Source organism: Poecile atricapillus, chromosome 4, assembly GCF_030490865.1.
Source record: "Poecile atricapillus isolate bPoeAtr1 chromosome 4, bPoeAtr1.hap1, whole genome shotgun sequence".
NCBI classification, from domain to species: domain Eukaryota; kingdom Metazoa; phylum Chordata; class Aves; order Passeriformes; family Paridae; genus Poecile; species Poecile atricapillus.
In genome coordinates this window covers 11,026,686-11,039,444 of record NC_081252.1, presented here as the reverse complement: position 1 = coordinate 11,039,444, position 12,759 = coordinate 11,026,686, and the positions used below count along the sequence as shown (strand labels likewise).

The window sequence follows — 12,759 nt, the reverse complement described above, 5'->3', positions numbered from 1 at the left end:
GCTTCAGCTCACCTCAGAAACATTTTTTTACTGATTTTGGTTTTTTGTGGTATTAAATTCACCTTGGCAATGTGATCTTCTCTGAGAAACAGGATAAGTTTCTGTGCAGCTGTTATACTCTGTCAAGTTCCATAATTATTTCAATGAATAGTTAAAAGTACTCTTATCTTTATGTAGTTCCAGCTTTCTGCTCCTGTTTCTTCTGTTAGATTTCTTGTCTGTATTGTCAGTTACTAATCACATACATACTAGAGTACAGAAAGTCATTGGTAGCTGATGGAGGGTTTAGGGCTTCCAGATTCCATTTCTTAGTAGTAACTAAATTTTTGGTGCATTTTAATGCCACCATGACAGGAATAAGGCTAAGCAGCCTTTAATTCTTTAAGGTTACTGGTCTTCCAGGGAAAACAGCTCTCCAGTTAAATAAACTTTTATTTTAAATTTAGCTTTCAGTGAAGCAAACAGCTGTCAGAGGTAAATGGAAATAGGTAAGATCAGGTAGAATTAGAATTGGCAGAAGGCATGGAGGAGAAGGAGGTATCATAAGGACTGCAGTCCTTATGTATAATAGTCCTTAGTATCCTACTAAGGATGTAGTAGATAAGGGAGTGGCAGGAATAGGTTTCTAGCATATCCTTGGCCTTGAGATGATAGCACAATTAGAAGATATTTCAGCTCAGGGACTTAAGTCCTGTCTCTGCTCTGAAGAGAGAGAAACATCTGCATGCTGCAGATGGTTTTTCTGAGTTACGCTAGTTCTCCTAGAATGATATAGTTCACATTCAGAGACTCAAGAACTTAACTGAGCATTTTTTATTTTTTTTTACTCACACAATACATCCAGTATGGCAAAGAGCAAATTAAAATGTCCATAACAGGCATTTTTTAATTAACAGGTACATGTCTGTTACTTTGCTTAGCAAAAATGCTTGCAGTAGCATCACAGTCTGTGTGTCTCTTTAAAAGCACTGCTCATGTGTACTCCCATGTTTTGAAAACAAGCGCATGTGAGTTTTGGAAGGAGGCAGTTTGTGACCCAGTGAAAATTAGATAGGTCAATAGTTAATCTAATTTTATGGGGTATGAGGTCAACAGCCAAAAACAACCTAGCTGAAATCTATGAAGACACACTGAATTTCCTGCTACATGTATAGTTGGTGGTTTTTTTAATGTTTTCAGTTGACTATGAAGCTTTCTAATTATTCACTCTTTCTGACTATAATGATTATAAGAAACTGAATTCTCTTTTTAGGATCAACTGACTAGCTTTCAGCAGCTGACTCACCAGCTGCACATGGCCAAGGAGAAAATAGAATTGGTGAGTAAAACCTTCTGAACAGTGAACCAATAATTTATTTATTTTCCTACTAGACCCTCAAACTACAAAACCAAAGCAAAAAGGCCTTCACACATACCTGGTGTCACTCAAATTTGCAAAATTCTCCAGCAACCAGGGAGCAGTGATGGCTTTATTCCTGAACTCCAAACACCAAGTCAAGGTGGTTGAGAGGGCTGCTTTTAGTTTTCTGTGAGCTCTTTCTTTTACAGTTTCAGCTGAATTACAGTGTGTGGCTAGTGTACTTCACACATTCAAAAACTTCTTTCACAAAGGAAACATTTTTTGAAATTATGCCCTCTTGCATGTGATAGCTCTGGCACATTTTTATCCATTCCTGTTTTGGTACTGCTGTCTTGAGTGTCTTTGTCACCTTTATGCACATTTTTCTGAGCTCTAATAACCTTTGAGAGCTTTATCCACATCACTGTGAGACTTTTTAGTTAATAAGCTTTAGCCTAGGCCTTCCAAACTTGACAGGCAGTTTTAGTAGAAACTGTCAAGTAGCTTTTTGCTGAAAAATTGAGGTGAAAGAGGGGGTGAAATTCTTGACTGAGCAGCTTTGGTTTTGATTCCTGTATGATTATTTTTTTTGTGAGTGTTTGTTTTGAATACTGGAGTGCAAAAACACTCCTAACCTGCTCTAACAGTCCACTCTTGTTTTTTTTATCACCGAAGTCTCTTTTCCTCACATCAGAGAAAAGAACTAAGACAATATTTAAGATAATCCATTTGTTTGCATTATCCAAAAAACATTTGGCACCATCTGTTACCGAAAGGATGAAGATGTCATAGGATAAAGCAGCAAGCCCTTTTTTGAACTAACAAACTGAAAAATAGGAAGGGAGGAGGCACATTAATTAGTCACGTTTTTTATTGTGATAGAACAGCTGTGTTTCCTAGATGTGCTCAGGTTGGAATTGTTCAGCATGTTTATGCATGCTCTGGAAATGAGATTCAGTATTGAGGCAAGAGTGTTCACTGCTGATGTTAAAATATTTAGGGTAGTAAAAACTGAAGTAAACTGCAGGAATTTGCAGAAAGATCTCTTTCATTATCTGAGTTTATTTCATCTGACATTTTATTGATATTAGTGAAACCAAAATAATAAATATGGGCAAGATGGGGTTTTTACTTTGGGTACTCCGTGAGGGTCCTGAAATGAGCTGTTAGCACTCAGAATAGATATTTTAGAAGCAGGAAGTTGTGGACATGATTTTCTGAACCTGAGAGAGTTTCAGGCTCTCAGTGGCTGATCTGTTTCCCAAGGCAAAGTCTTTTGGGAAACTTTTCTCTCCCAAGGACGGTTGTGTAAATAAGGTTTTGGTTCTCAAAACAATGACACTGATGTTCTGAGAGTGTTTTTCTCTTGTCCCACGAATGGGATGAGAGAGGTGTAGTTCCTTGTACCAATCAGGTTCACCTGTATCAGAACACCTCATAAAAATGGTTGAAAACCCCAAAATAAAGGTTTTTTTGCCTCCTGAAAAAAAACCTCGGCTGCTCGAGATAAAGAACCCTCGCTTCATACTCGTGTCCACCAGCAACAGGAAGTGTCTGAAAACAATTCTTAGCAACAGTCAAAAAAAGCAAGAAGAGCATTAGCAATTAATAGGAGAGGGAGAGCAAAGGAGAATATTGTGCATTTTGAGTGCTGGCTGCCATTGTGGTCATCTTTATTATCTCAGTGTAAGGCACATGTAAAATGTACAACATTTTCAATACTGTAACAAACATGTTACAAATATCTTTTTATTTCACAGACCAATCAGCAGTTTCTGAAGACTGTGACAGAACAAGATGTGGATCTAGAAAAGCTACGAAAGCAACTGAGGTATAAACCAGGCAGATTAAAAAAATAATTAATATCTTTTCTATAGCTTTTCCTAATCTGCTGCTGTGTGTGCCTTGTTGTACTACAAGCTAATTTGTAATAGTTACAATGGTTTCAGTGACTATCTCTGAAGTTTGTTAGATATTATTAGTGTCTAACAAATAGACACTAACCTATTTCCAGTTAGTTTTGTTTTATTCAGCTTTTCCCTGAAACAGTCAACATTTGACCTTTGATTTAGAAGAAGAAAAAAATGTCAGTATCACATCACAATTGATTCTGAAGATAGGCTTAGAATACAGTGTCCTCAAAACCCAATTAGTTACATGGTTACTCATTACAGTTCTGAAATTCAAATGTTCAAATAAGCTTCCAAGTTTTAATTTTTTTAACAAAATTTTTTTTCACCCCATATCAATCAAGAGCTCTAAACCATAGGCTCTCTGGAACTTAAAGGTAAAAGAAGTGTCAATTGCATTCCTAAAGTATATCAAGGAAAAGGAGAAATAATATATGAAATAGTTATATGAAATAATATATGAAATAATTATATGAAATAATGAAAGTTATTTCATGATTATTTGTGTTTACAGCTGAAGTCTATTCAATGCCAGTTTACTGTGTCTGTTTACTCTTAACTAGTGATGGTTGATGTCAAATTAAAATTCTATTTCATTCAACAGTGGGTTTATGAACTGAAAGTAAAATAAGAAATTCAGTCATTATCCATCTCTAATTACAGACACTGATTATGCTCACCTTCCCCTCAGATCAGCCTAAAGTCCTTGCACCCCTGAAAACAGTGGTTTACTCCCAAAGTTAATGGCAGCAGCTCTATCTAGCCCTAAAAAGTGCTGCAGTGTTTCTCCAAGAAGTCTGGAATATTTTCACTAGTTGCTTCAATAACATGAAGATGTAGTCTGCATGGATTATACAGCATATGGTGCAGACACTTCTAATCCTTTGGGATGTTTTTAATAGTTCTGTATGATTTATGGTAATAGAGTACTAAGTCAGGAATGCAAAAGCAGATTTTTTAAAAGAACCAACTTGTGTGTTAGAGAATTGAGGTTTAAATTAGGTTTGTATGGCCTGGATACAACACACAAATTAAGAAACTTGGCATAGCTAGGGCATGGATCTGCATTTCAGAATCTTGAAGCTCTTAAACAGAGATAACTTGCCAAGATTAGTTTAAAGATATATTGTACAGTAAAGAATAAAAGCTGCATCTTTAGAATCAATTTGCTGCCTGTAAAATGCAGACCTCTGAATTTGATCTGAATCTCAACTTGGTTGTTAAAATGCATTTTTAATACTTAAGGTGTTCTGATTTTTATGACCTTTTTGTGTTTTTTCTTATTTTTCCCTTCTTATGCTGCCTTTTGAGTTTTTATTTTGTTCTACAACACTTCTAAAATATTTTTCAGGAGGCAATTTTATGTCCCCCTGAATTTACTTATTGTAGGAGAAAGACGAAACGTTTCAGATTGACTAAAGTCAAAGTTTTGGACCCACACTGAAGAACATGTGTTTAGGAATAATGTTTTTATTGTAGTTTTTGCTTCTTAAAGAAGTTGTATCCAAATTAACTTATCCAGTTAATTGGGCTGAAATAAAGTATTTCCTTAAAATCGCTTGGATTATGTATATTTTACTTAAGATTTTTATGTAGGTACGGTATGCTTGACTTTTATGCCCTTAATTCAAAATCAATATTTCTAGAAGAAATATTTTCTTGAAGTTGATTGTTAGAAATATGAAATATTTTCCAGGTTCTTTCATGACTATGTGTGCTGCAGTTTGCATGAGCTAATCTAATACGTGTTTGCTGTCTTTTAACTGTGTGAATAGTCAGTCACTGGTTTTTAAATTTAGCCTCATGCAGCCTGAATAATTGGGTTACACCCCAGGTGAAGGTTCTCTGTGTCTTTCTGTTCCCAAGTCAGAAGAGTGGGAGGGTTGCTTTTTTCAACAGACTTTTCTACTGAGGATGAAGAGCCACTAGTCATTAACATGATTCACTAACTATTCCTTTCTTTTCCCTCTTCTCCTTCAGCCCACAAAAACTGTTCAGAGTACAAAGCACATCAGAAGTGTATAGTGATTGTTTAAATTCCTAGTCCTGTTGCTTTAAAAAGTGAAATTTAATTCTGCAGAAGACTTCTCTATTTTGTATCTATGACTAATTATACCTAAGAATTATACCTAAATTATTGAATCACTTGAAGTTTTTGATCGCCTAGTCCTCCTCCTTTAACCAATGCATGCACCTTCCTCATAATGTGTGAAGTAATTTCCACAGGACTTTCAGAATTTGGTATTCCTCTCTCTGTGCCACATAGTGAGAAGGAGAAGGGGGAAACATCTGCTGACCTGTAAGAACAGTATTGTGGAATTTTTCTGCTCTTCGCAGCTATTGTGACAAAGTTTTGATGGAGCCATTATTTTCCCCTCTATAATAACTGTTTTTTTTATATACAGGCAAGCCAAAAGAGATGCGCAGGTAGCAAATGCTAAGCTTGAAGAAATAATGGCATTGAAAGAGAAGCTTCACAGCCAATTGGAGAGAAAGGTATTCTGGAGAAAGGAATCATTTCTGTTGCAACTCAATGGACAGTCATTTTCTGAATACTGACATTAAATTAACTGCAAGCTGTTACCTAGCTTGTTCTATGTGAGTATATCTTTATTTTGTTCAGGGAAGCTCAGATCAGGTCTGGATAATACTTTCATTTTTTTCAGGAAGAAGACAGGATATCTGCCCAGGAGAGAGAAACAGCATCTGACAAACGCTTGCAGCAAATGCAGTCTAGTATAAAACAGTTGGAAATAAGGTAAAGAGAGCTCACTGTGTGTTACTAACAGGACACATGCAAAAATTATACTCTACAAAAATAGTCTGTCATTTGTATGTTTTATGGCAAACATGTTAGGAAATAACAAAGGGATGTTTTTGATGATCCCTCTGAGGCTCTCTTGTCCTTTCTCATGCCTGCCAGTACTGACAATCGTATAAGAATAAGAATTCCTGAGGTGTTGTGAAATTACCACTGCTTTTCTTTCTCTAAAACTGTGACTGCAACTTCCTTACTTCCTTGCCCCCGTCCAATTACTCTGTTTCCTCCACAGAGGAAAAATTTATTTCTTCTGGGGCTGTTCTGTTCTGGTTTAATAGAGAACATTTTCAGAGATGTATCCCACGATATCTCTGGGATTCTTCCAAGGATCTTCTGAGATTAGAGATTTGAGTTAACTCCTATAATTCTTTTTCTTTCCAGGACTTGATTTATCATTAAACTCAAAATACTCTGTCCAAAAACAAGCAGAAAACAATGCAATTTTGAGCAATTTAGGAATAGATACTTACTAATAGCTCAGTTTGAATGGATTAGTGTCCTAATTAACCATCACATTGTTAAATTTCTGCTGTCTTGTAGATTGTGTGTGACTGTTAAAGATGCTGAACAACTGAGAACAGAAAAAGTAGCCCTGGAGGAACAGATTAGAGAGCTTCAGGCCAAGTCTGCCAGTCTAGAAAGTGAGACATACGATGCTGTTGCAAAAGTCCAAGATTGCATACAGCTCTTGGAAGAAGCTAACCTAGAAAAAAGTCAGGTAAGTCGTTGGATGAAGGTATTTCCTAGAAATCAGGATATTTAGGATACACAAGGTAGCTTCTTTCGTGTCTGTTGTGCTAAAACTGGTCATGCATAGAGAGCAAACTGGGATGTGACCACACATCACTCAGACTTGTCCTACAGTATAAACTTCAAAGCATATATTGAATGCCTGGATGAAGGTCATCTAAATGATTACACTGTACCTAAAAATAAATCTTCCAAAGTTTTTGACAAGAGTTCAGAGTTTCTTACCAAATACTAATGTCAGAAAAAAAAAGGAAGGTTCTATTATGAATTTGTAACTGTTAAAGGCAAGACATAGGAGACAGAGAAAATAGAGAGTCATCAAGAAAGAAATCTAGACAAGTGAAGAGGCCTTAGAAGAAACTTTTTACATACAATGTGGTATTAAACTATCATAGAATAACATTTATGCCAAAAATATTGATATAAAAATATGTCTCAAGGAGCCAAAACAAAGCAGACAATTCTTAATTTACTGCTCTGGCTTAAACATCCTGAATTTTTAGAACTGGGAAGAAAATGTAATGAACAGAAGAAAAAAATAAAAAGTGTTCCATTAATGAACAGAATAAAAAAATGCATGTTACTATACATATCTGTTAACGCTTTGTTTTAAATTGTTTTCTCCCTGTAGGAGATTGAGGTAGAAATCTTCCTCTGGATTCCTGTGCTTTCTTCTGTAAAATTCCATGCTCAGCCAAAATCTCCAAGTCCCAATAGAAAAAGGCATCTACTGGCACTAATTCTTTGTGTGGTTCTGATTTATGAGAATGTGCATTTAGTGCAACAAGTTTTCAGTGTCAGTGTTACCGAGTCTTGGTGTCAGCTACTCCAGAGTGAAATGGAAAAGAAGGTGTCTTTTGAGCAGTGTGGGTTTTTCTCTTGGTGCTCTTAGTATCACACTGAAATATCAGTCATATTTCTTTTGTTCTTCTAGGCTCTCTTTGGGGAGAAGCAAAAGGAAGAAGAGATCAAAAAACTGCAGGATGAAATGTCTCAACTTGCAGAAAATACTGCTGCAAGAATTAGAAAGGAAGTAAGTTGTGATGTTTATAAGGAATGGGAAGATTGTTTGGTTTTCCTCAGAGTGAAAAGGTACTGCTGGTGCATGGTCATCACGAGCAGTTTTCTCACAAGAGTTTGGATAATATAAGTGGCAAGACAGCAGGCTGATAGCACCATCCTCTTCAGCATTTATAGTCTAGATATGTATTCTAAACAAGAACCCCAACTGCTGGTGTCTCTGCAGGTACTGGCATGGGGAAGGCTGCACTGTGAAGATGTGAATGACACTCATGGTGTCTTCATTTGTGCTTTTTTTCTCCTAAACCCCCTCAGTTAAAGCAGTATGGATTGATAATAATAATTCTTCTAACATTTATGTCCATAAGAGTTGTCAGTTATTGTGGTCCCGGGTATTTTCATGCTTTATATACGTTCACCACCTATACACTGCATACATAAATAGATGTATAAGAAAAAAGGGGGAAAAAAAAAATATATATATATATAAAAGCAAGGTGGAAAAATAGTTTGTGGAACTAATTTTGTAGTTTTGTTTTGGTCACAGGTAGAAACTGCAAAGAAACAATGTAACATGCAGGTTTCTCGGCTAACAGAGGAAGTTTCAGCTCTTCAGATGGTACGGAGTTGATTGATAAAAATTTTCTCAGTAACAGAACATTCAAGACTTCTAGGCTTTGCTGATCAACTACTTCCACTAGAATTTAGTATTTTAGGTCAATCAACACGTGAATAATGAGTAATTGTGTAGGACAGTCCTCTATTACTGTATAGCACATTACATCCTGCATGTCTCCAGAGATGAGTTCACAGGCATTTCGACAGTGAGATCTGTGCTCTAGAAAATATTTCCCATGTGATGGCACTTCTTAATTACCCCTGTTTATTTCAGAGATGCATTCTGAAACTCAGCCTTCCATGCTTATCTGGAGTTGTGTGTGTAGAAAAGAAAGCTGATATGAAAGCTGATGAAGTATCCCAAGAGAAAGTTTGTGAATCATAGACATCATATTTCTGAATGAACCAGGAACTTGCAATAAATGATGCAGGTGACCAAAAGAATTTGGTGCTTATGCACCTTTTTATGCATTAATTTTTTTAAAAAGTTTCATTTTACATGTCTTGATCTGTATATTGAATGATCCGATAGGGAAAATAATGAGCAGGTAAATGCATTCAAATGCACCCATGGCAGCAGCAAGAACTACATTTACTCTGGGCAGGGTTTGGCTTCAGCACTTCTTGAATTTTTATTTTGTTCTATTAAATCTTATTTTAAAAATATTTTTTTATAAAAAGGAATGTGGAGAAAAACAGAGTCAAATTGAACGAGCCATTAGAGAAAAGAGAGCAGTGGAAGAAGAACTTGAAAAGGTAAGGCAATTGTATGTATTTTTACATCATATTTAAGATCTCTTTACAGAAGGAAAAATAAATTTTTCATGTATTTCTCCCTTAATTGCTTATTTTATTTTTTGAGTAGATTTTCTTGATTGTAATTTTCATATCTTTACTTTAAGGTTGTTTACATTCTATTTTTAATTTATTGTTTATTTAATCTATTTTAAAAGACCAGAAGGTCTTTTAAAGCAGCAGCACCAAACTGAAAAAGAAAGTTCTTTAAAACATGTAAAAAGTAAAAGAGAGACGTTTAACATAATCCAAAAGAATGCTGGCACATATTCCAGTTAAGATGAATAGACAGAAAACAAAATAAATGTCTGATCATATCTTTGGAAACTTTTCTCTTTTTCAAGTGGCAGCAACAACATTAGAAATTCAATTTTGTTTTAAGTCATGGGAAAATAGGATGCAATAAAGAGTAAACTCACATGTAAATTTACTCTTCAGATTTACAGGGAACAAAGAGAGCATGAATCTGACAGTAGAAAGCTTGAGCAACTGCATCAGAAGTATTTACTTGCAGAAGCTGCCAAAGATGACCTTCAGCGGAGTCTACAGATGACACAGAATAAACTGAAACAACTGGAAATGAAGTAAGTGATGTTACAGCTGTTTACGGAAGAAGAGAAAGCAGTGGAAATTACTTCAGACTATTTAAACTGTTCAGTGTGTATTAGGGCTTTGTCAAACCTTTTTATTCAGTAGCAGACATCAAGGTACCATAATTGTGAAAGTGAGGTTGATTTTATCAACTCCATCATCATGACAAAGGTCTTTGCCGATTTGTGCATAGCTCCCAGTCTATATCTTTTGTTCTCTGGTTCAGGAGTTGTTCAGTTCTTCAGCTGAAGCCAGACTTTCCTTCTCTTTTAGCTCTGAGGAAGAGAAATCTCGTTACCAGGAAGTTATCTGTAAATTGCAAAGTACTCTGGATTCAGAAAGAGAAAAGAGTGCCTTTGTCAGTGAACAAAGACTAAAACTTCAGCAAGAGAATGAACAATTGCAAAATGAAATGGACGGTTTGAGAAAACTGGCAGTAGAGGCTCAACAAAAAGCTAAAATAAGGGTATGTTTTGGTTTACTTTTTGTAATGTAAGACTAATATTTGCTTAGTAAGGCAGCAATTCTATGAAAAAAAGCATTAAATGTTTAAACTAAGATTGAGTTTCAGTGATGCTTCCTGGTTGCTGATGAAAAGTAATTTTATTGTCGCGTTGTGTGTCCTCAGAATCCGTGCAGTAACTCAATCTCTGCTAATTAAATTGTATTTTAATGTGCATTAAATTCTCCTTGATAAGAGAAATTAAGAGAAGAAGACCCCAAATGTTCTTTGCATTAAATAAGATGAATAGATTAAATAATATTGCAGTTCCCAATCTTCATTTATTTATTGTCTCTGATGTGTCAGAAATCTTTGTCTGTCTGACTTTCTGCCCAGAGTGTTCTTCTACTTGTGTGTCCACCATGTTGTCAGGGCAGTGTATAACTAATAAATAATTTAATAGTGTGGCTGTCAAGCATTGGCTCTTATTTTCTGGACAGAGGAAATCCTTCTCTAAGCTTAGCTGCAAACAAGATTATTAACTGAAAGCTGGTTTGTTCTTTTTGAACACGTTCCATTAAATGCCTCTGAGCAGACTTCAGGTCGGATAAGGAACCAGTAGTAACCTCAGCAAATTCATGGTACCACTGACTTCTGGAGGGAGGAACAGCTTTCATCCTTGATGTGGTTTCTGAACGTAGAAAGTTGGTGCTTTGCCCTCTGCAATGTGAAGGTACCGAAGAAAGGGTATCTAAGGATCTGGAGCAATGAGGACAACCTCAGTAAGCAGTTTTACACGGTGTGAATGAGGACCAGCTCAAATCTGGCTTCCACTTTGCACTGCAAGATAAAGAAAGCTGTCAAATTGAACAGGGACTCGTCCAAGTCCAGAACCTTTTGCTAAAACAAAGGATCAGAATCTTGTAACAGAGAGGTAGTGGATATGAAGCATAGAAAGCATTTACTAAATCTTTGCCTGTCTCATTTTTAATCAGACAGGCTTCCATTATAGTCACAGATAAGATTCACTGCTTGATTTCATTTCCCTCTGATGTACAAAGGATTGCAGATGCAGTTAAGAAACTCCTAACACATTTAGCTAGATGAAAAAGAACAAACTTGTTTCTGTGGAGGAAACACAAGGGAGAAGAATAAAGATTACTTGCAAAAATAAGCATACACAGCTCATTATCCCTTATTGTCAGTTGTCCTATTTGCTTAAATTGGCTTTGGGAACACGTATCTCTGAGTATATAATTAGAGGTTTAATTATTGTATGTTACACACTTTCAACAAATGTTTATAAATTTAACTCAGGCATTGTAAAACAAATTTTAAAAAAAAGGTAAAGCGTGAGAGATTTGATTGTACCGGATTTGGTTTTTTTTTTTTTAGATAAGTACAATGGAGCATGAGCATGCAGTGAAAGAGCATGGCTATGAAGCTCGACTCAAGGAGATGGAGGACACCAGTCACAAGTCCACTGCTGAGCTCAGACGTCTCTTAGTAGCTCAGCAAAGAGCAACAAACCGGTGGAAAGAAGAAACAAAGAACCTCACTGAAACTGCAGAAGCCAGGATCAGCAAGCTGAAGTAAGTGCAGTTTTGTTCCCCTTCTGCAAAGTGTGGTTCAGGTACTGTTTGGTGTATCACAGTAGATGTGGTGAAAAACCATAAAGAGCAAACCATCCAGACTCAAAGATGTGCTTGCAACAAAACAAAGAATCATCTAAAAAGAACCTGTGATGTTCTCTATGAAGTTAGCACTGAATTAAAGCTTTCACTGTTTCATTACCTTGTTGATAATGTATGAGGTTTTGTAATGACAGAAAGTAAGTGGAATATATTACTTTGGATTTTCTCTTTCAAGATACAGCACACTCAATTTAGACAGTTTTAACTTTGGATTATAAGAACTTCTGTACTCTTCAGAAAAGCCATAACATCAGTTGTGGAGTGAGTCTCCAAATGTCTAATATAAACTGGACTAAAACCTCTTGGAATGTACATCTAATGTTTTTCTGAGCAGCTGCTATTATAAATGAAGGTAAAAATGGGTTGTGTGGTGCTCCTAAGAAAAAATAACATTAATTCATCTCTAGGCTGATACTTGTATTTTGCAGTGCAGAATAGAAGAATATTTTCAGTTTTGCAAGCTTCCCCTATGCTTTATTTCATTTCTAGGCTCAGGAAACACTGTCAGTTATCTCAAGTATACTATTAATTTGAGATTAAATTAGCCTGGTATTTTATAGAACTGCAGAGAAGTTTGTCCTCAAGATCTCCTCTTCAAAACTGGGTGAAAATTGGAGGAGATTGACACACTGGTCAACAATAACTGCTAAAACAGGAAGCCTGATTTCATAAGTCTGATTTATTTAAAATTAAAGTAGTTAGAAAGGAATGTAACACTGCATTGTCTTTCAGTGGGTTTGAGAACAAAAATTCAGGTTATACAGCGCTGTTAACTCGAT

General features: G+C 35.9%; 1 protein-coding gene across 2 annotated transcripts in view; it reads left to right on the top strand.

Moving 5' to 3' along the window:
• Nucleotides 1–12,759, top strand: part of SCLT1 (sodium channel and clathrin linker 1) — a 29,790-nt gene that overhangs the window by 6,371 nt on the left and 10,660 nt on the right. For both annotated transcript variants that reach the window (XM_058838609.1, XM_058838610.1), the window contains exons 8-18: nt 1,253–1,318; nt 3,100–3,170; nt 5,655–5,745; nt 5,916–6,007; nt 6,611–6,788; nt 7,755–7,853; nt 8,388–8,459; nt 9,140–9,214; nt 9,692–9,837; nt 10,118–10,310; nt 11,682–11,878. In XM_058838609.1, coding sequence (XP_058694592.1) covers nt 1,253–1,318; nt 3,100–3,170; nt 5,655–5,745; nt 5,916–6,007; nt 6,611–6,788; nt 7,755–7,853; nt 8,388–8,459; nt 9,140–9,214; nt 9,692–9,837; nt 10,118–10,310; nt 11,682–11,878 — 1,280 coding nt within the window. The remainder of the gene's footprint in view (nt 1–1,252; nt 1,319–3,099; nt 3,171–5,654; nt 5,746–5,915; nt 6,008–6,610; nt 6,789–7,754; nt 7,854–8,387; nt 8,460–9,139; nt 9,215–9,691; nt 9,838–10,117; nt 10,311–11,681; nt 11,879–12,759) is intronic.